The sequence below is a fragment of the Bufo bufo genome, chromosome 3, assembly GCF_905171765.1.
Source record: "Bufo bufo chromosome 3, aBufBuf1.1, whole genome shotgun sequence".
In the NCBI taxonomy this organism is placed as follows: Eukaryota; Metazoa; Chordata; class Amphibia; order Anura; family Bufonidae; genus Bufo; species Bufo bufo.
The window spans coordinates 282349316-282373884 of NC_053391.1; the positions used below are offsets into that span (position 1 = coordinate 282349316).

Here is a 24569-nt window from a genome sequence, read left to right on the forward strand (position 1 = left end):
AACCAGATCTAATGTATTCCTCTAAGCTCTTCACATTCCACCAGACTCAGGAAAAAAGTTTATGCGCCTCAGTCAACTGGCCAGTTAATACTCTGAAATCCCCACCATCATCCAAATCACCACCCTCCTGAAAGATGGTAGCCACCTGGGAGTTCCAAGCCGCCTCCCTCTCCTCCACATATGCCGCCATAACGACAACAGACCATAAAAATATTCAAAAAAGTAGTAAGAGTGCCACACCCGAGAAAACAGCGTGTAACCACACTGCTAAACAACAACTATGTAATGCAGAAAGCGGGGGCACATCAAAATTGGAACAAGAGTGCCGGCACACGGTATAAAATACGCAATACGATACACAGAAGAGAAAAAAGAATACCGAGATAGTAGCCGCACATCTATAAAAATATCAAATTTATTTAAAGCAACAGACACAACAGAGAATGGTTTAAAAACATTGTATACAATGAATCTGGGCCATGTGAACTGAATATAAACACATGTCCCCCTGACTCACCACAAATGCATAAACAAACACCCACATATGCAGATAAACAGCAGCTGAAAATACATGTAATCCATCAACAATGAAAAAATGAAAAGCATCATAGGAGTATAATGCAAAAAGGAGTAGGATGCAGAGTAGCGCAGCGGTCAGAAGAATCCTATTCTGTAGAAAAAAGCCTGAAAAAAGAATTTATGTTTTGTACTTTATATAACTATAAGTATTGTTATAAGTTAGTCTTAGGGAAATACTGTTTCTGGCTGTAGTGGCATAGATGTATTAATATTCACATGGTCAAAGGTAGGTATATAATATAATATAGTAGAGGCCTGTTCGTTATCAAGTAATATCTAATCCTACATTGCCCCTGAATGCCAGCAAGTTTGTCCATTGAACCAAAGGGGGGGGAGGGGGGTGGGGGTTGTTGGTTGTGCAAAATCCTCTATAGGAGAAAAGGCCGATCCATATTGACAAAAATGTGAGCTGCATACCTGAATATATAATGCCTCTGGTGCGGTGGATGGTCAGTCGTGTCTGGATCGTAGTGAGTGAAGTATTAATGTGGTGTCCGGCGTGGATCGCCGTCCGCCTGACGTCATCGCGGCTGTGCGCGTGACGTCACAGGAGGCATGCCGCGTCGCCGCGCATGCGCAGTAGCGCTGGTGTGGCGATTCAGGGTATGGGCAAGCGAAGCCGGTGACTGAAGAGCGGTATCAATAGGAAAGGAGTCACAAATGATGTGCCATCTCGAGGAAAAGCCATTGGAGGACTACTAAATGATAATTATGCACTAATAATACTATAATTACTTATGGGCAATAAAGGGCAATGTATGAAGATTGAAGTGAATATGGATACATCTATGCGCAGCTAGTAGAATATATAGATACTAGAGGATACTATATCTATGTGAGAACACATACCACCAGAAGATGTGCTGTGGGGATCATTTTGTCTGAAAAAAGTGAAGGAGAGAAGAAAATTAATATTAGTCAATAACACTTAGTTAAATCAACATTTATCGTTAATAATAATGATCATGTGTTAGAAAACCTTATGGTAACAGATCCTCAACAATTATAGTGATCCAGTTATGGTCCATATCCTTGAAATATACAGAAAAACAGTGGTTGAACAGAAAGCAAAAAACAAATTATCATTTGGGGAAGGAACTGTGAGTCAAGTTCATAGGACACAAAAATCAAAGTCTCTGTTTAACCCGTATGGCGACAGGGTATTAAGTTCGAAGATCCAAAAAGATTCGCGCTGTTTTAGGCGCGCAATCCTATTTCCTCCTCTCCTTGCTAACGGTACATGTTCCAAGACTTGGTATTGTAGTTGATTGATATGATGTTTCGCAGAAATGAAGTGATATGGAATTGGAAGTTCAGTTTTATGGCATCAGATGTCAGATTTATGTTTTGAAATGCGGTCCCGGACGTTTTGGGTGGTCTCGCCAACATAGGCTAATCCACATGGGCATTTAATGAGATAGACAACAAACGAAGAGCTGCAAGTAAAAAAGTCCCTAGCATGGTACACTTTTCCAGAGTGTGGATGTATGATTCTATTGCCTCTTATTACATTGGTGCATTGAGCACAACTGAGGCAGGGATATGTACTTACTAAAGTAGTTTGACGCAGTCTCGGTGTCAGTGGACCTATGTCAGCACGTACCAGTTTATCTTTTAGGTTGGTCGGTTTCTTGTAGCACATACGGACGGGGTGTTGGAACTCGGTAACAGTTGGATATGATTGATGTAAGATGGGCCAATGTTTTTTGACTATAGACTGGATTTTGAGTGCAAATGGATGGTAAGTCAATACTAAGGGTACACGAGTCAAGGATTGTGATTTAGGTGGAGTAGGGGAGCTGAATTTGGTCTGGGAAAGTTCCTGTTGTAAAAGTGTATTGGGGTATCCTCTCTCATGAAATTTTTGTGCCATTTCATTCAGGCGTTGATTTTGGAGTACAGGGTCTTCAACTATTCTCGCTACTCGTTTGAATTGGGAACAGGGAAGTGAGTGTTTGGTATTTTTCGGGTGGCAGCTGGAATAGTGAAGTAAAGTGTTGCGATCTGTCGGCTTTCTATACAAGTCTGTTGTCAGTTTGCCCTTTTCTGTTTTGATGACTACCGTGCCAAGGAAACTGATAGAGTGTGAATCAAAGTGAGAAGTAAAAGTCAAATCTGGGTCTTGTTCATTGATATGGCTCAAGAAATCAGAGAATGATGCAATGTCTCCTTTCCAAATACAGAAAATGTCATCTATATAACGGTACCATATAATGACGTGTGTTTGAAAGAGTGGGTGGGGATAAACAAAATCCTCTTCAAACTTGGCCATAAAGATATTTGCATACGGTGGCGCTACATTAGCCCCTATAGCGGTACCCCTCTTTTAGAGATAGTAGGCGTCCCCAAAGATGAAATAGTTGTTGTGTAATATGAAGTTCAATAGCGTCACACAGAAACATTGTGCTTCTGGAGAATAGTTAGAGGTTGTTAGAAGTGATGAAACGGCCTGGACCCCCCTATCATGAGAGATAGAGGTGTACAGACTGTTAACATCAAGAGTAACTAAAATGGACTCAGGGGTAAGGTCTACCAAATTAGAGATAATTCACAGGAAATGGCTTGTATCTAGTAGAAATGACCGTGTTTGTTTCACTAGAGGGGTGAGTATTTTTTCAAAAAGATCGAGATTGGAGACAGGATGGAATCAGTAGAAGCTACAATTGGTCTGCCTGGGGGCTGGTGAGATTCTTGTGGATTTTAGGTAATATGTAAAAGACAGGAGTAACTGCGTTATCATTGGTGAGGAAAGTGTATGTGGCCTTGTCGATGATACCTAGGGAAAGATGGTGATCAAGCAGAGTAATTAATTCCTTTTTGATACGGAAAATGGGGTTACAAGCCACTTTTTCGTAAGTCGATGTGTCAGCTAGCTGTCTGGTGATTTCGGATATATAGGCTGAGGTGTCCATCACCACAATTGCCCCACCTTTATCAGCTGATTTGATGGTAATCGTTTTATCTTCCCTTAGTGTATTGAGTGCTATATGTTCCTCACTCTTCAAATTGCGAGGGATGTGCATGGTCTTATTCTTGAGTTGTTTAATATTTTTATTAGCAGAGAATCAGGCTTCACGTCACCCACCACTGGAACAGTCCATTGTCACATATTTAGGCCCAGGCACCCAGGCAGAGGAGAGAGGTCCCATAGCAGAGATTCAGGCTTCATGTCAGCAGAGAATCAGTCTTCATGTCATAGCAGAGAATCATGCTTCACGTCACCCAACATTGGAACAGGCCACTGTCAGATATTTTTAGGCCCCGGCACCCAGACAGAGGAGAGAGGTCCCATAACATAGAATCTGGCTTCATGTCAGCAGAGAATCAGTCTTCATGTCATAGCAGAGAATCATGCTTCACGTCACCCAACATTGGAACAGTCCATTGTCATATAATTTAGGCCCCGGCACCCAGACAGAGGAGAGAGGTCCCATAACATAGGATCTGGCTTCATGTCAGCGACTCAGCAGAGAATCAGTCTTCATGTCATAGCAGAGAATCAGGCTTCATGTCACCCACCACTGGAACAGGCCACTGTCAGATATTTTTAGGCCCCGGCACCCAGACAGAGGAGAGAGGTCCCATAACATAGAATCTGGCTTCATGTCAGCAGAGAATCAGTCTTCATGTCATAGCAGAGAATCATAATTCACGTCACCCAACATTGGAACAGTCCATTGTCATATAATTTAGGCCCCGGCACCCAGACAGAGGAGAGAGGTCCCATAACAGAGATTCAGGCTTCATGTCAGCGACTCAGCAGAGAATCAGTCTTCATATCATAGCAGAGAATCAGGCTTCATGTCACCCACCACTGGAACAGGCCACTGTCAGATATTTTTAGGCCCTGGTACCCAGACAGAGTAGAGAGGTCCCATAACAGAGATTCAGGCTTCATGTCAGCAGAGAATCAGTCTTCATGTCATAGCAGAGAATCAGGCTTCACGTCACCCACCACTGGAACAGTCCATTGTCATATATTTAGGCCCCGGCACCCAGACAGAGGAGAGAGGTCCCATAGCAGAGAATCTTGCTTCATGTCAGCAGAGAATCAGTCTTCATGTCATAGCAGAGAATCATGCTTCACGTCACCCACCACTGGAACAGTCCATTGTCATATATTTAGGCCCAGGCACCCAGGCAGAGGAGAGAGGTCCCATAGCAGAGAATCTGGCTTCATGTCAGCAGATAATCAGTCTTCATGTCATAGCAGAGAATCATGCTTCACGTCACCCAACATTGTAACAGTCCATTGTCATATAATTTAGGCCCCGGCACCCAGACAGAGGAGAGAGGTCCCATAACATAGAATCTTGCTTCATGTCAGCAGAGAATCAGTCTTCATGTCATAGCAGAGAATCATGCTTCACGTCACCCACCACTGGAACAGTCCATTGTCAGATATTTAGGCCCAGGCACCCAGGCAGAGGAGAAAGATCCCATAGCAGAGAATCAGGCTTCACGTCACCCACCACTGGAACAGTCCATTGTCAGATATTTAGGCCCAGGCACCCAGGCAGAGGAGAGAGGTCCCATAGCAGAGAATCTGGCTTCATGTCAGCAGAGAATCAGTCTTCATGTCATAGCAGAGAATCAGGCTTCATGTCACCCACCACTGGAACAGGCCACTGTCAGATATTTTTAGGCCCCGGCACCCAGACAGAGGAGAGGTTCATTCAACTTTGGGTTGCCCCGCAATATAATGGTAAAATGAAAATAAAAATAGGATTGAATGTGGAAGTGCCCTGGAGTGCAATAATATATGGTTAAGGGGAGGTAGTTAATGTCTAATCTGCACAAGGGATGGACAGGTCCTGTGGGATCCATGCCTGGTTCATTTTTATGAACGTCAGCTTGTCCACATTGGCTGTAGACAGGCGGCTGCGTTTGTCTGTAATGACGCCCCCTGCCGTGCTGAATACACGTTCAGACAAAACGCTGGCCGCTGGGCAGGCCAGCACCTCCAAGGCATAAAAGGCTAGCTCTGGCCACATGGACAATTTGGACAATTTGGAGACCCAGAAGTTGAATGGGGCCGAACCATCAGTCAGTACGTGGAGGGGTTAGTGAAATGTTAGTGAAATGTTGCCTCCTGCTAACACGTTCCGTATCAGGTGGTGGTGCAGTTAGCTGTGGCGTGGTGACAAAACTTTTCCACATCTCTGCCATGCTGGCCGCGACACAGCTGCGTTGGCGACCTCTTGCTCCTCCTCTGCCTTCGCCTTGGGCTTTCACTTGTTCCCCTGTGACATTTGGGAATGCTCTCAGTAGCGCGTCTACCAACGTGCGCTTGTACTCGCGCATCTTCCTATCACGCTCCAGTGCAGGAAGTAAGGTGGGCACATTGTCTTTGTACCGGGGATCCAGCAGGGTGGCTACCCAGTAGTCCGCACACGTTAAAATGTGGGCAACTCTGCTATCATTGCGCAGGCACTGCAGCATGTAGTCGCTCATGTGTGCCAGGCTGCCCAGAGGTAAGGACAAGCTGTCCTCTGTGGGAGGCGTATCGGCATCGACCTGCGATGGGCTCGAGCTGCATTGGGTGCCACCCCGCTGTGAACATGCTTCACCGTCATCCTCCTCCACCTCCTCCTCATCCTCGTCCTCCTCGTCCTCCAGTAGTGGGCCCTGTCTGGCCACATTTGTACCTGGCCTCTGCTGTTGCAAAAAACCTCCCTCTGAGTCACTTCGAAGAGACTGGCCTGAAAGTGCTAAAAATGACCCCTCTTCTTCCTCCTCCTCCTCCTCCTCCTCCTCCTGGGTCACCTCCTCTTCCATCATCGCCCTAAGTGTTTTCTCAAGGAGACATAGAAGTGGTATTGTAACGCTGATGATGGCGTCATCGCCACTGGCCATGTTGGTGGAGTACTCGAAACAGCGCAACAGGCACACAGGTCTCGCATGGAGGCCCAGTCATTGGTGGTGAAGTGGTGCTGTTCCGCAGTGCGACTGACCCGTGCGTGCTGCAGCTGAAACTCCATTATGGCCTGCTGCTGCTCGCACAGTCTGTCCAGCATGTGCAAGGTGGAGTTCCACCTGGTGGGCACGTCGCATATGAGGCGGTGAGCGGGAAGGCCGAAGTTACGCTGTAGCGCAGACAGGCGAGCAGCAGCAGGATGTGAACGCCGGAAGCGCGAACAGACAGCCCGCACTTTATGCAGCAGCTCTGACATGTCGGGGTAGTTGCGAATGAACTTCTGCACCACCAAATTCAGCACATGCGCCAGGCAAGGGATGTGCGTCAAACCGGCTAGTCCCAGAGCTGCAACGAGATTTCGCCCATTATTGCACACCACCAGGCCGGGCTTGAGGCTCACCGGCAGCAACCACTCGTCGGTCTGTTGTTCTATACCCCGCCACAAATCCTGTGCGGTGTGGGGCCTGTCCCCCAAACATATAAGTTTCAGAATGGCCTGCTGACATTTACCCCGGGCTGTGCTGAAGTTGGTGGTGAAGGTGTGTGGCTGACTGGATGAGCAGGTGGAAGAAGAGGAGGAGGAAGCTTAGTAGGAGGAGGAGGCAACAGGAGGCAAAAAATGTTGCCCTGCGATCCTTGGCGGTGGAAGGACGTGCGCCAAACAGCTCTCCGCCTGGGGCCCAGCCGCCACTACATTTACCCAGTGTGCAGTTAGGGAGATATAGTGTCCCTGGCCGTGCTTACTGGTCCACGTATCTGTGGTTAGGTGGACCTTGCCACAGATGGCGTTGCGCAGTGCACACTTGATTTTATCGGATACTTGGTTGTGCAGGGAAGGCATGGCTCTCTTGGAGAAGTAGAGCCGGTGTCACGGCTGTATGTGAGCAACAAGAGCATACATAGTAAATAGAGCTACTGACCGGACCCAAACTAGGGAGGATAAAGGGTGACCCCTGTCAGACCCTCAAAGCTTTCCCTATGCTGCTAAGCACATGCCCGGATCCAAATGGTGGAACGAGGCATGCCCGCGTACCTAAGAATGATGACCACTGTAACCCCTACAATAGTGGAAGGGGCACGGCCACCGGTGCCCTGCTCAGTATATGGAGGGAACCGTGGTCGCCTCGGATCCAGTCAGAAAACAAACAGATACACTACAATGTCTGCACACTTAGCTGAAGGAGCTGCAGCAGCAGTGAAGACGGATCCAAAGACAGCTGGCAATATCCAGAGTACTTGCTGCAGCAGAACACAGGTCCAGTGAAATGATAGCATACTAGTGAAGATACTCAAGCAAGAGCTACAACTCAAATGAGAAATATAATCCACACCCTACAAAGGTGGAGGGGTGATTTAAAGGCAGAGAAATCAAACATAGGAGGAACATCTGGGAGGAAGGAAACAGAAAGTAAAGACCTCATCCCAGGGGTGGAGAAACAGAGCAGTGAGAACTCCTCCAAGCTCTAGTAGTGACATCATCACAGGGGTGGAGAAACAGAGCTGTGAGAACGTCTCAAAGCTCTGGTAGTGACAGTACCCCCCCCTCTACGGGTGGACTCCGGACACCCAGGACCCACCTTCTCAGGATGAGCCCTATGAAATGCCCTGATGAGGCGAGTGGCTTTAATGTCCGACACCGGAACCCACATCCTCTCCTCAGGACCATAACCCTTCCAATGAACGAGGTACTGAAGAGAACCGCGGACAATGCGAGAGTCCACAATTCTGGAAACCTCAAACTCCAGATTGCCATCAACCAAAATCGGAGGAGGAGGCAAAGAGGAGGGTACCGTGGGCTGGACATATGGTTTTAAGAGAGATCTGTGAAATACATTATGTATCTTCCAAACCCGTGAAAGATCAAGACGGAAGGCAACAGGATTGATGACTGACAAGATTTTATAAGGCCCAATAAACTTGGGACCCAATTTCCAGGAGGGAACCTTCAGTTTAATATTTCTTGTAGACAACCACACCAGATCACCCACATTCAGGTCCGGACCAGGCACACGTCTCTTATCAGACACACGCTTATACTTCTCACTAATCTTTCTAAGATTACTCTGAATCTTTTGCCAAATGGTAGACAAAGAGGAGGAAAATCTCTCCTCCTCAGGTAAACCAGAAAGAGCCCCTCCCGAGAATGTCCCAAACTGCGGATGGAACCCATATGCACCAAAGAATGGTGACTTATCAGAAGATTCCTGACGACGGTTGTTCAGAGCAAACTCAGCAAGAGGGAGAAATGAACACCAATCCTCCTGGTTCTCTGCCACAAAACAGCGCAAATATGTCTCCAGATTCTGATTGAGACGCTCAGTCTGACCATTCGACTGCGGGTGAAAAGCAGAAGAGAAGGACAGCCGAACCCCCAGGCGAGAACAGAAAGCCTTCCAGAATCTGGACACAAACTGCGTGCCTCTATCGGAAACAATATCAGAGGGAATGCCATGCAATTTAACAATATGGTCGACAAAAGCTTGCGCCAACATTTTAGCATTGGGTAAACCAGGGAAAGGTACGAAATGAGCCATCTTGCTAAAACGGTCCACCACCACCAGGATCACCGACTTCCCTGAGGAACGAGGAAGATCCGTGATAAAGTCCATGGACAGGTGTGTCCAAGGACGGGACGGTATGGGTAACGGGAGAAGGGAACCTGAAGGCCGTGAACGAGGGACCTTTGCGCGAGCGCACGTCTCACAAGCAGCCACAAAACCCTCCACCGACTTACGAAGAGCCGGCCACCAAAATCTCAGAGCAATGAGATCTACCGTGGCTCTACTCCCGGGGTGACCAGCAAGAACAGTATCATGATGCTCCTTGAAGAGTTTGTTACGTAGCTCAGGAGGCACAAACAACTTCCCAGAAGGACAACGGGCAGGTGCCTCAGTCTGGGCAGCCTGGACCTCGGCCTCCAAATCAGAATATAGAGCAGAAACAACTACCCCCTCCGCCAAAATGGGACCCGGGTCCTCGGAGTTTCCTCCTCCCGAAAAACAGCGAGAGAGAGCATCAGCCATTTTTGATCCCAGGGCGGAATGTAACAACAAAATTGAATCTGGAGAAGAACAGAGACCATCTGGCCTGTCTCGGATTCATACGCCTGGCCGACTCCAAGTATGCCAGATTCTTATGGTCGGTAAAAACGGTGATAGGGTGCCTGACCCCCTCCAACCAATGGCGCCATTCCTCGAAAGCCAACTTGATGGCCAACAACTCCCTATCTCCCACATCATAGTTTTTCTCTGCCGGGGAGAGTTTTTTAGAGAAAAAGGCACAGGGTCGCCATTTGGCAGGAGAAGGGCCCTGGGACAAAACCGCACCCACACCCACCTCGGAAGCATCCACCTCAACAATAAAAGGTAAGGAAACATCAGGATGCACCAAGACGGGAGCAGACGCAAAACTCTCTTTAATCTTAGAAAAAGCTGCAAGCGCCTCCTCCGACCAAGAGGAAAAATCCGCCCCCTTTTTTGTCATGTCAGTGAGGGGTTTGACAACAGAGGAATAATTCAAAATGAACTTTCTGTAATAGTTCGCAAAACCCAGAAAGCGCATCAATGCCTTCTGATTCTCAGGAAGCTCCCACTCAAGTACAGCACGGACCTTCTCCGGATCCATGCGAAAACCAGAAGCAGAGAGGAGAAAACCCAGAAATTGAATCTCCGATACCATAAAAAGACATTTCTCCAGCTTGGCGTACAATTTATTTTCCCGCAGAATCTGCAGAACCTGAAAAAGATGATCCTGATGGGTCTGAACATCAGGGGAAAAAATCAAAATATCATCAAGATACACCAATACAAATTTCCCCATTAAATGGTAGAAAATACTGTTAACAAAATGCTGAAAGACGGCCGGAGCATTCATCAAGCCGAAAGGCATAACGAGATTCTCGAAATGCCCGTTAGGGGTATTAAAGGCCGTTTTCCATTCATCCCCCTCTCTGACCTTGACCAGGTTGTTCGCGCCTCTCAAATCCAATTTGGAAAAAACCTTGGCCCCAACAATTTGGTTGAAGAGGTCCGGGATCAGAGGAAGGGGATAGGGATCGCGAATCGTGATACGGTTCAGCTCCCTAAAATCTAGGCAAGGTCTCAACAAAAAAAAAAACAGCGGCAACAGGTGATTTTGAGGGACGAATATGCCCCTTATCGAGACTCTCGGAGATATAGGTTCGCATTGCGATTCTTTCCGGTTGTGAGAGATTGTAGAGGCGTGCTTTTGGCAGCTTGGCGCCGGGAATGAGGTTAATGGGACAGTCAAACTCCCGGTGAGGAGGTAGCTCCTGAACACCACTCTCGGAAAACACGTCCGAGAAATCAGAGAGAAATGATGGCACAGTTTTAGTAGACACCTCTGCAAAAGTCGCTGTGAGACAATTCTCTCTACAAAAGTCACTCCACTCATTTATTTGCCTTCCTTGCCAATCAATAGTGGGGTTATGTCTAGTGAGCCAGGGTAACCCCAAAACTAGAGGAGAAGGCAATCCGTTAAGGACAAAACAAGATATATCCTCCACATGAGTGTCACCTACAGCTAACCGGATATTGTGAACAATGCCCTTCAGAGATCTCTGTGAGAGTGGAGCAGAGTCAATAGCAAAAACAGGTATATCCTTTTCTAATGTGCAAACCTGAAAACCATGCATGGCTACAAATTGAGTGTCAATAAGATTGACGGCCGCTCCACTATCGACAAAAATCTCACAAGAAATGACTTTGCTCTCTACCGCCACCCTGGCAGACAGGAGAAAACGGGAACTGCAGGTCAGAGGAAAAGCATCAATTCCTACATCAACTTTGCCCAAAGTAGCAGATGAAGCAGAGTTTGATGATTTACCTTTTGAGGTTTTTCTCTTATTATCGCTCTTAGTACAGTTCAAGAATCTCCTAGACGGACAAACATTTGCCAAATGACCTATGCCCCCACAACAAAAAGACACCATACTCTGAGGACTAAATCCTCTTTTATCAGGGGCAAGTCGACCTAGCTGCATGGGCTCCTCCTCAGAGGGGACCGAGACAGGATAAGGCCCCTGCACACTGAATGAGTCCGCACCACTGCCCCTAGACTGACAATGGCTGGACAGAGAGGTCTCGTTTCTTTCTCTTAGACGCCTGTCAAGGCGTACCGCCAATGACATGGCAGACTCTAAGGACGTTGGTCTCTCATGGAAAGCAAACGCATCTTTCAATCTCTCTGAGAGACCATGACAGAACTGACTCCGGAGTGCCGCATAATTCCAACCTGAATCAGCTGCCCATCTCCGAAATTCAGAACAATAAAGCTCCGCAGACAGTTTGTTCTGGCATAAAAAACGTAAGTTAGATTCGGCCAGAGCAACACGATCCGGGTCATCATATATCCGCCCCAGGGCCACAAAAAATCTTTCCACGGATCGAAGGGAGTGATCCCCTGATGGCAGCGAAAAAGCCCAAGTCTGAGCATTACCCCTGAGCAGGGAGATGACAATCCTCACCCTCTGCTCCTCATTACCAGAGGAATGGGGACACAAGCAAAAATAGAGTTTGCATGCCTCTCTGAAGCGAACAAAATTCTCACTGCCCCCGGAGAACGTTTCCGGAAGTGAGACCTTTGGCTCGCAACAGACTCCATGGGCCGGAGCAGAGCCCAATGCTTGAAGCTGAGTCATAGATTGACGGAGATCCGCTACCTCCAAAGAAAGACCATGCATGCGGTCAACCAGGCCAGAAAGCGGATCCATGTCAAAAAAGACGGTTTTGGTGGATTATAATGTCATGGCTGTATGTGAGCAACAAGAGCATACACAGCAAATAGAGCTACTGACCGGACCCAAACTAGGGAGGATAAAGGGTGACCCCTGTCAGACCCTCAAAGCTCTCCCTATGCTGCTAAGCACATGCCCGGATCCAAATGGTGGAACGAGGCATGCCCACGTACCTAAGACTGATGACCACTGTAACCCCTACAATAGTGGAAGGGGCACGGCCACCATTGCCCTGCTCAGTATATGGAGGGAACCGTGGTCGCCTCGGATCCAGTCAGAAAACAAACAGATACACTACAATGTCTGCACACTTAGCTGAAGGAGCTGCAGCAGCAGTGAAGACGGATCCAAAGACAGCTGGCAATAACCAGAGTACTTGCTGCAGCAGAACACAGGTCCAGTGAAATTATAGCATACTAGTGAATATACTCAAGCAAGAGCTACAACTCAAATGAGAAATATAATCCACACCCTACAAAGGAGGAGGGGTGATTTAAAGGCAGAGAAATCAAACATAAGAGGAACAGCTGGGAGGAAGGAAACAGAAAGTAAAGACCTCATCCCAGGGGCGGAGAAACAGAGCAGTGAGAACTCCTCCAAGCTCTAGTAGTGACATCATCACAGGGGTGGAGAAACAGAGCTGTGAGAACGTCTCAAAGCTCTGGTAGTGACAGCCGGCTGGGAACAACATACTGTGGGACAGCAAGCGACATGAGCTGTTTGAAGCTGTCTGTGTCCACCAGCCTGAATGACAGCATTTCATAGGCCAGTAGTTTAGAAATGCTGGCATTAAGGGCCAGGGATCGAGGGTGGCTAGGTGGGAATTTACGCTTTCTCTCAAATGTTTGTGAGATGGAGAGCTGAACGCTGCCGTGTGACATGGTTGAGATGCTTGGTGACGCAGGTGGTGGTGTTGGTGGTACAGCCCATGTTTGCTGGGCGGCAGGTGACAACGTTCCTCCAGAGGCGGAGGAAGAGGCCGAGGCGGCAGCAGCAGAAGAGGCCGAGGCGGTAGCAGCAGAAGAGGTAGCAGGGGGAGCCTGAGTGACTTCCTTGTTTTTAAGGTGTTTACTCCACTGCAGTTTATGCTTTGCATGCAGGTGCCTGTTCATGCAGGTTGTGCTAAGATTCAGAAAGTTAATGCCTCGCTTCAGGCTCTGATGGCACAGCGTGCAAACCACTCGGGTCTTGTCGTCAGCACATTGTTTGAAGAAGTGCCATGCCAAGGAACTCCTTGAAGCTGCCTTTGGGGTGCTCGGTCCCAGATGGCGGCGGTCAGTAGCAGGCGGAGTCTCTTGACGGCGGGTGTTCTGCTTTTGCCCACTGCTCCCTCTTTGTCTTTTGCTACGCTGTTGGCTCGGTCTCACCACTGCCTCTTCCTCCAAACTGTGAAAGTCAGTGGCACGACCTTCATTCCATGTGGGGTCTAGAACCTCATCGTCCCCTGCATCGTCTTCCACCCAGTCTTGATCCCTGACCTATTGTTCAGTCTGCACACTGCAGAAAGACGCAGCAGTTGGCACCTGTGTTTCGTCATCATCAGAGACGTGCTGAGGTGGTATTCCCATGTCCTCATCATCAGGAAACATAAGTGGTTGTGCGTTAGTGCATTCTATCTCTTCCACCCCTGGGGAAGGGCTAGGTGGATGCCCTTGGGAAACCCTGCCAGCAGAGTCTTCAAACAGCATAAGAGACTGCTGCATAACTTGAGGCTCAGACAGTTTCCCTGATATGCATGGGGGTGATGTGACAGACTGATGGGCTTGGTTTTCATGCGCCATCTGTGCGCTTTCTGCAGAAGACTGGGTGGGAGATAATGTGAACGTGCTGGATGCACTGTCGGCCACCCAATTGACTAATGCCTGTACCTGCTCAGGCCTTACCATCCTTAGAACGGCATTGGGCCCCACCAAATATCGCTGTAAATTCTGCTGGCTACTGGGACCCGAGGTAGTTGGTTCACTAGGACGTGTGGCTGTGGCAGAATGGCCACGTCCTCTCCCAGCACCAGAGGGTCCACTAACACCACCACGACCATGTCCGCGTCCGCGTCCCTTACTAGATGTTTTCCTCATTGTTACCGTTCACCACAATAAGAAAAATCTTTTTTGGCCCAATGTATTGAATTCAAATTCAGGCCTTTTTTTACAGACACCTAACACTATCTGGCTATCTATTTAGGTACCGTATTACACTAATACAGGCACAGCAGTAATGACAGATTTAGCTGAATATAAATTTGAGGCCTATTATGTAGGCGCTGGGTGACAGGTATACGTTTACGGACAGAATTAGACTTGGATATGCACAGTAGCGTGTGTGTGAAGTTATTGAGAATGACCCTATCAGCACCTAGAATCTAATATACCCTTTTAGGGATAGATTTAAAGTAGGCCTGATACAGCAGAAACCACTAATTTAGAAAAATGCTAGGTTGGGAATTGTATTTCAACCCAGAACAAAAACTGTGCTTTGACGGACACAAAATAACTTGAGCAGCTACAGCAATAGCCACAGATTTTGCTGAATATAAATTTGAGGCCTATTATTTAGGCGCTGGGTGACAGGTATACGTTTACGGACAGAATTAGACTTGGATATGCACAGTAGCGTGTGTGTGAAGTTATTGAGAATGACCCTATCAGCACCTTGAATCTAATATACCCTTTTAGGGATAGATTTAAAGTAGGCCTGATACAGCAGAAACCACTAATTTAGAAAATTGCTAGGTTGGGAATTGTATTTCAACCCAGAACAAAAACTGTGCTTTGACGGACACAAAATAACTTGAGCAGCTACAGCAATAGCCACAGATTTAGCTGAATATAAATTTGAGGCCTATTATTTAGGCGCTGGGTGACAGGTATACGTTTATGGACAGAATTAGACTTGGATATGCACAGTAGCGTGTGTGTGAAGTTATTGAGAATGACCCTATCAGCACCTTGAATCTAATATACCTTTTTAGGGATAGATTTAAAGTAGGCCTGATACAGCAGAAACCACTAATTTAGAAAATTGCTAGGTTGGGAATTGTATTTCAACCCAGAACAAAAACTGTGCTTTGACGGACACAAAATAACTTGAGCAGCTACAGCAATAGCCACAGATTTTGCTGAATATAAATTTGAGGCCTATTATTTAGGCGCTGGGTGACAGGTATACGTTTACGGACAGAATTAGACTTGGATATGCACAGTAGCGTGTGTGTGAAGTTATTGAGAATGACCCTATCAGCACCTTGAATCTAATATACCCTTTTAGGGATAGATTTAAAGTAGGCCTGATACAGCAGAAACCACTAATTTAGAAAATTGCTAGGTTGGGAATTGTATTTCAACCCAGAACAAAAACTGTGCTTTGACGGACACAAAATAACTTGAGCAGCTACAGCAATAGCCACAGATTTAGCTGAATATAAATTTGAGGCCTATTATTTAGGCGCTGGGTGACAGGTATACGTTTACGGACAGAATTAGACTTGGATATGCACAGTAGCGTGTGTGTGAAGTTATTGAGAATGACCCTATCAGCACCTTGAATCTAATATACCCTTTTAGGGATAGATTTAAAGTAGGCCTGATACAGCAGAAACCACTAATTTAGAAAATTGCTAGGTTGGGAATTGTATTTCAACCCAGAACAAAAACTGTGCTTTGACGGACACAAAATAACTTGAGCAGCTACAGCAATAGCCACAGATTTAGCTGAATATAAATTTGAGGCCTATTATTTAGGTGCTGGGTGACAGGTATACGTTTACTGACAGAATTAGACTTGGATATGCACAGTAGCGTGTGTGTGAAGTTATTGAGAATGACCCTATCAGCACCTTCAATCTAATATACCCTTTTAGGGATAGATTTAAATAACCACACTATTGATGGTTAAATGGACTTGGTGGCAGCTTGCCCCTGATGTAGGATATAGCCAAAAAATAACCACACTATTGATGGTTAAATGGACTTGGTGGCAGCTTGCCCCTGATGTAGGATATAGCCAAAAAATAACCACACTATTGATGGTTAAATGGACTTGGTGGCAGCTTGCCCTTGATGTAGGATATAGCCAAAAAATAACCACACTATTGATGGTTAAATGGACTTGGTGACAGCTTGCCCCTGATGTAGGATATAGCAAAAAATAACCACACTATTGATGGTTAAATGGACTTGGTGGCAGCTTGTGCTGGCGCACCACAAGCCACAAAATGGCCGCCGATCACCCCAGAAAAATGTGACTGAAAAACGCTCTGGGCAGCCTAAAAACAGTGAGCAATTGAATAGCAGCAGTTCAATGATCTACAGCTGTAGATCGATCACTGTCTTAAGTGTTTTGGAGGAGTTAATCACTGCCTAATCTCGCCCTAACGTCGCAGCTGCAACCTCTCCCTACGCTTGTATCAGCAGAGTGACGTGCAGCGCTACGTGACCCAAGCTTATATAGAGGCTGGGTCACATGCTGCACTGGCCAATCACAGCCATGCCAATAGTAGGCATGGCTGTGATGGCCTCTTGGGGCAAGTAGTATGACGCTTGTTGATTGGCTGCTTTGCAGCCTTTCAAAAAGCGCAAAGAAAGCGCCGAACACCGAACCCAAACCCGGACTTTTACGAAAATGTTCGGGTCCGTGTCACGGACACCCCAAAATTCGGTACGGACCCGAACTATACAGTTCGGGTTCGCTCATCCCTAATAGTGAACTGTAATTCCAGATAGATTTAATTAAGAAACTGATGAAATTGTAAAAGTGTGTCAATGGATCCCAACCAGATGAAGAAGACATCATCTATATATCGTTTCCATAGACGGCTAAATTGTTGGAAAAGTGGGTTTAGATAGATATGTGACTCCTCTACATCTGTCATGTAACTGTTAGCATATGGGGGGGCTACATTAGACCCCATTGCCGTTCCTTGTATCTGCATATAATAGGTGTCTTGGAAGAGGAAAAAATTATTATGTAGGACAAGAGTCAAAAGGTCCATGCTGAGTGAGATGACGTCTTTGTCTATCTGGTTGTTCTGAAGCAGCTTGTGTACTGCGGAAATTCCTTTGGGGTGTTGTATCGACGTATATAAGCTTGTGACGTCCCACGGCACTAAAAGAGTGTCTGGGGAGAGTGTTTCTAGACCGTGGATGATTGTGAGAAAGGATGTGGTATCAAGGAGGAAGGACTTAGTATTTCTGATCAGCGGGGTGAGTATTTTTTCAAGAAATATAGCTAAAGGAGACAACAGTGAGTCCGTTAAAGGCTACTATTGGTCTTCCTGGTGGGTTGGTCAGATCTTTATGAATTTTGGGAAGTATGTAAAATACTGGAGTGATGGGGTGAGATTTTGTTAAAAAGGTAACTGTTTTTGTGTCAATGATGTTGTTAGTTTGATAATGTTTTAAAACGTCCTGTATTTTTTTAGTGATTAAGGATGATGGATTACTGTTTAGAATTTTGTATACTGTAGTATCTTGAAGTTGACGTTGAATCTCAGCAATATATCTTGTTTTATCCATTATCACTAATGCACCCCCTTTGTCTGCTGGTTTGACTATTATTTGTTTAGACCCCATTGCCGTTCCTTGTATCTGCATATAATAGGTGTCTTGGAAGAGGAAAAAATTATTATGTAGGACAAGAGTCAAAAGGTCCATGCTGAGTGAGATGACGTCTTTGTCTATCTGGTTGTTCTGAAGCAGCTTGTGTACTGCGGAAATTCCTTTGGGGTGTTGTATCGACGTATATAAGCTTGTGACGTCCCACGGCACTAAAAGAGTGTCTGGGGAGAGTGTTTCTAGACCGTGGATGATTGTGAGAAAGGATGTGGTATCAAGGAGGAAGGACTTAGTATTTCTGATCAGCGGGGTGAGTATTTTTTCAAGAAATATAGCTAAAGGAGACAACAGTGAGTCCGTTAAAGGCTACTATTGGTCTTCCTGGTGGGTTGGTCAGATCTTTATGAATTTTGGGAAGTATGTAAAATACTGGAGTGATGGGGTGAGATTTTGTTAAAAAGGTAACTGTTTTTGTGTCAATGATGTTGTTAGTTTGATAATGTTTTAAAACGTCCTGTATTTTTTAGTGATTAAGGATGATGGATTACTGTTTAGAATTTTGTATACTGTAGTATCTTGAAGTTGACGTTGAATCTCAGCAATATATCTTGTTTTATCCATTATCACTAATGCACCCCCTTTGTCTGCTGGTTTGACTATTATTTGTTTTGACTTTTTTTAAGGTGGTAAGTGCTTGTCTTTCTACGTTATCAATGTTGTTTTTATATTTATATCTCCCTTTTCGGACATCCTGTTTAAATGTCTCTACTTCTTTTTGCACTAGCTCAATAAATATTTCAATAGCAGAATGTGTTTTTGGCGGTATAAAGGTACTCTTGTTACGCAACCCTAACTGGGTAATGGAGATCTTTGTGGAAACCTCCTGTGTAGTATCTGACATAGTTTTTGAGAAATGCGCTTTTAAGCGTACATTTCTAAAAAAGTCCAGCTGAAAGGTATCCAGATGATATGAAGGGCAGAAGGATAACCCTTTCTGCAGCAGCTCCAATTCAGCTGGACTTAACAGTTCCGATGAGATATTGATCACTAATGAATGTGTTTTCTAATCTAATGTTACTACCGGTGATCTGGTGATCCTGGTGGTGTTCAGGTTCGTGTTGACTTCTCCGACTCTGCTTCCTTGATTGGTACCTCGTGTTTTCCGGAACCCGCGGTTTGGTTGTCTTGATTGTTCATTGCTAGAAATGGACATCTGTGAGTCTCTAGATGAGGATCTGTCTCTAGTGCGTTGGTTTCGCTCCGACCAGTTGTAGACGTTATTATTTCTGTAATCATCACAATCCCGTAGGAATTTCTTCCTTTTGGTTGTTTCAATTTCCTTTCTGGCTGTCATTAGGGTTGAAGAGATTTTGTCTTGGAGCTTTTTGTATTCCTCAGAGGATATAATTGCTTGTAGTTGAAGTTCAATGGAATGGATCTTCATTTTCGTATCTGTTATCGCTGTTTGTAGGTATTTGAGGGTAACTGTCATTAGGTCAAATGAGCACTTATTTAAGATTTGCTCGAATCGTGTGCAATATTCTTTATTTTCTCTGAAAAAGGTTGGTTTGATTCTCATTCTTAATCCCCTTGGGATTCGTTGTGTTTTTATGTACTCCGCAAAAGTTACGCTGTGGAGTTCGTAACTCTGGAGTCTCCTTGATTCCTTTTCAAGGTCTCTTGTCTGGAGATCCGCCACTGGGGTTTGAAGGAACTCATTTGCCAAGGTTACTTGGGATAAGACTGTGGATATCTCTTCCTCAGTGTAAGACAAGGTGTTGTCTGTCATCTATACTATATGCTAACTATATGCGTTTATGTAACCTCTTGCCTGATTGTGACGTCAAAAATATTAATTCTGGATAAACATTTATTGCATATTGTGGACGATGAAACTATGGTTCAGTTGTTTTTACAGAATTATGATGATAAATGTTGTAAGAGACAGTTGACTTCTGCGTTGCCAGTATATATATATTGCCGTAGTTTATTCATCTCCATCGTTATTCTTACAAATACTAATATTTTATGCTTTTCACAATTCCCTTAGGTATCCTAAATAGATCCCATAGGACCATGCCGCAGGAGGTATCCTTTTTCAATATTTCTTTTCTGCTCCTTAGATAATACTATTACTGTGTTATTCTGTTTTATTCCCTGTCTAGTGCGCTCCGCCGGCGTCACTTCCGGTCTTTGGAGCGCACATACCCGTCACTTCCTGTCAATTGGAACGCATTTGCGTTCCACCGCCTTCTCTTCCCTTCTATGGAACGCACGCCGGCGCCGCCTCCCTCTCCTGATGCAGCCGACATACCAGTCCCGCCAGCATGATAAAAAGAGGGACTGGAGCAGGATATTCATCATGACAGATGTACCTTTTGGTGGCCGGAGCGCTCCATACACTGCTGATCATTCTTTTCCCTTCTACCCCTGGCGGCATAGGTAAGAGAATATAACATCCACTACTCCTTCTGGCTTACTTAGGATGAAAATGTAACAATGCAAATAGATCTTGAATAGTGTATATGAGTGATGCTAAGTATTCATATGATACATTTACTTCAGATGTCAAGCTATTTATAGGTGATATGAGAAAAGTAGATCTACGGTGGATTTTTTCCTGTTCCTTATAACTTTTTTAACAGATACTGTCACAACGTATCAATCAGCGCACATCAGTTATATCAAAGAAACTGCTAATGCTTGCAACTTATGCACTTTATTCGCAATGTTAAACAAAAAAGCAGACAATTTTGTTTATATGCATTCATTTATGCCTAGATTGGAATTATGTCAGCATAATGTAGACATATGGCAAATGTTATTTTTTTTTGTAACTATTTTGTGAGGTATCAATATCTGTCTTAAAATCTGAGAAATTCAAATGCAATTTTTTATTTTTTTTTTAGAAATAGGAAGAACCTAAATTTATGACTGACAAGAAGTATGATGTGTCATAAAAACTATTGGATTGGCTTGGATAAGTAAAAACATTTCAAAGTTATTACCACATAAAGTGACATACCATATTTGAAAATTTAGGGCTCATACACATGTCTGTATGTATTCTGAAGTCCGCAAAAAATGGATCCTCAAAAAATACGGATGACGTCCGTGTGCATTCCGTATTTTGCAGGTCGGAACAGCTGGCCCCCAATAGAACAGTACTATCCTTATCCATGAACGCGGACAATTGGACATGTTCTATTTTTTTGCAGAACGGACATACTTGCATATGAAAACAGAATGCACACGGAGTAACTTCTTCTTTTTTGCGGACCCATTCAAATGAATGGGCCCGCATACGGTCTGCTAAAAAAACGGATTGGACACTTAAAAAAAATGTGTTCGTGTGCATGAGCCCTTAGGATGTGTCAGGAGAGTGGAAAATGGAAGGGGTTAATGTGACAGAGTGGTAAAAATAAGGCAAGAAGAAAGTCAATCAATTCCCTTAACCTCTTGCCGGACACGTAACGCCGAAAGGTGTCCGGGCGGCGGCAGTCTCAGTGACGCCTATTGGCGTCATCTCGTGAGAGCCGAGATTTCGCGTGAACGCGCATGCGCGTGCGTTCACAGCGGGGCGCATCTGAGAAGTTGATCTACAGCCTGCCAGCGATGATTTTTTTAACATCAGAAAGGTATATTAGACGCTGTTTTGTTAACAGCGTCTAATATACCTGCTACCTGGTCCCTTTTGCTTGGATCGACCACCAGAGGACACAGGCAGCTCTGTAAGTAGCACCAATCACCACACTACACTACACCCCCCTCCATGTCACTTATTAACCCCTTATTAACCCCTGATCACCCCATATAGACTCCCTGATCACCCCCTGTCATTGATCACCCCCCTGTAAGGCTCCATTCAGACGTCCGTATGTGTTTTGCAGATCCACGGATCCGCAAAACACGGACACCGGCAATGTGCTTTCCGCATTTTGCGGATCCGCACATTGCCAGAACTATATAGAAAATGCCTTTTCTTGTCCGCAATTGTGGACAAGAATAGGACATGTTCTATATTTTTGCGGAACGGAAGTGCGGACCCGGAAGTGCAGATCCACAATTCCGGATCCGAGCAGGACAAAGTCTGTCCCCATAGAAATGAATGGGTCCGCAATTCCGTTCCGCAAAATGCGGAACAGAATTGCGGACGTGTGAATGGGTCCCTTATCACCGCCAGTTAGTTAGCTACTTGTTCGGTAGTTAGTGCCCAGCCCACCGCAACGCAGTCACTAATTAGTCGCTGCTTAGCGTCATCGCTGTCGCTAATCAGCACTAGTACTATATAGTATCTGTAAGTGATCAAGACTGATCGCAATTAGATCTATATCAGTACATTAGGGTCACCTTAGGCTCTACAAAAAACGCAGTGTTCGCCTGATCAGGCCTGATCTTGTGCGCACACTTGCGTTCAGTCCACCCCACCGCAGTGACAGAATTTTTTAATATTTTTTTTTGATAACTGCAAAAACAACGTAAAATCGCTGCGGCGCTATAAAGATCACTTTTGAGGGGCATGGCGAGTTCATAGAAGATTTATTTTTTTGCCACAAGTTAGCGGAAATAGTTATTTTTTTGTTTTTTCTTACAAAGTCTTATATTCCACTAACTTGTAACAAAAAATAAAATCTTACATGAACTCACCATACCCCTCACAGAATCCAAATGCGTAAAAATGCCCTGTGAAATCCTAAAGGTACTCATTGGAATTTGGGCCCCTTTGCGCATCTTGGCTGCAAAAAAGTGTCACACATGTGGTATCGCCGTACTCAGAAGAAGTAGGGCAATGTGTTTTGGGGTTTATTTTTACATATACCCATGCTGGGTGAGAGAAATATCTCTGTAAATGACAACTTTTAAAAAAAAATTATACAAAGTTGTAATTTTACAGAGATATTTCTCTCACCCAGCATGGGTATATGTAAAAATACACCCCAAAACACATTGTCCTACTTCTTCTGAGTATGACGATACCACATGTGTGACACTTTTTTGCAGCCTAGGTGCGTAAAGGGGCCGAAAGTCCAACGAGTACCTTTAGGCTTTACAGGGTTGCTCACAATTTAGCCCCTCCCAAAATGCCAGAACAGTAAACACACCCCACAAATGACCCCATTTCCGAAAGTAGACACCCCAAGGTATTCACTGAGGGGCATAGTGAGTCCGTGGGAGATTTTTTATTTTTTTGCCAGAAGTTAGCAGAAATGGAAACTTTATTATTTTTTTTTTATTCCTCAGAAAGTGTCATTTTCCACTAACTTGTGAAAAAAATTAAAATCATACATGAACTCAACATGCCCCTCCGCGAATACTTTGGGGTGTCTTCTTTCTAAAATTGGGTCATTTGGGGGTTATTTATACTATCCTGGCATTCTAGCACCTCAAGAAACATGACAGGTGCTCAGAAAGTCAGAGCTGCTTCAAAATGTGGAAATTCACATTTTTGTACCATAGTTTGTAAACGCTATAACTTTTGCACAAACCAATAAATATACATGTAGCACAATAAATTCTGACACAAACTTGTATAGAAATATAATTATATTTGAACAATTTTACCAGAAAAAGTTAAAAATACACTTTTTTTGAGAAAATTGCGGTCTATTTTGATTATTATCAGAAAAACGAAAAATCTCAGCAGCAATCAAATACCACCAAAAGAAAGCTGTATTTGTGAGAAGAAAAGGAGGTAAAATTCATTTGGGTGCCAAGTTGCATGAACGAGCAATAAACCGTTAAAGTTGTGAAGTGCCGATTTGTAAAAAAAGGGCCTGGTCACTAGGGGGGTATAAACCTGTGGTCCTTAAGTGGTTAAAGTCACATTCTAAACGCAAATTCTTGTAAAAAAAATAAATAAAAAAAAACCTGTGCAGTGAACAAAATAAGACAGGCAGGATAAGCAGATTAATTTATAATACAACTATGAGATATAACAAGCAGATTTTTCTTTATTTTTGCTTCACAGTTGATTATATCATCATGCAATTTGGTCGCATAGCAGATGATGCATTTACCATGGACTTTAAATACCCCATGTGCGCAGTTCAAGCATTTGCAATTGCACTATCTAGCTTTGATGGAAAGTTAGCATGCGAGTGATGTATCCAAGGATTTCAATTGGATTATGTCTATTATCAATACATGAAAAAAAATATTTATAAAATAAAAAGGAACACTAAATGTCTCATTTTTTTTGTATGTATCTGCTTCAGATCTTATAAAGTCAACACTTAAATAAAAATCTAAACCACCTAGTTTTATTTATTTATTTTGAATTTGGATTCTACTGTTCCTCCCCATATAAATGTAATGTATGGACAATGCTATTAAGAGTGTTTATTGTGCAATAGTGTTTTAAAGGGTTAACTTTGGATTGTGTTACAAAAATGAATCTATCACCTGACCATTCAGTGAAATAAGTGATTTTACCACGATTTAGCAGATATAGCAAATAACCAAAGCAATATGATAATGTACTTAAGTGAAAATAGATAAATAAAACATTTAAAAAAGGCATACAGAAGAAAGAAAAATATCACTTTGCTTCGTCTCGTCAATGGGTCAGTTCATATGGTGCGTGCCCTACCTAGGATCAATCTTCAACCATAGACAATAGCAAGCTAACAAGACATCTTGTGTCAAAAAACTGCCCAGAATGATGCACTGACTTTTTATACCCTTGCCCAGTCCAATTCATCCTTATAGACAATATTAGAACAAAGGAATATGGAGTGCGCAAACTGTTATCTAGTACAGTTTTGTACCA

The 24569-nt window shown here is 44.5% G+C and overlaps 1 protein-coding gene across 1 annotated transcript in view; it reads left to right on the forward strand.

Annotated features, from left to right (window-relative positions):
* The window catches only part of TULP1 (TUB like protein 1), a 667605-nt gene extending 643703 nt beyond the window's left edge, over positions 1–23902 (forward strand). The window contains exon 10 of the mRNA XM_040422218.1: positions 23769–23902. Within this exon, the coding sequence (XP_040278152.1) occupies positions 23769–23902 (134 nt within the window). The remainder of the gene's footprint in view (positions 1–23768) is intronic.
* Positions 23903–24569: the final 667 nt, after the last annotated feature.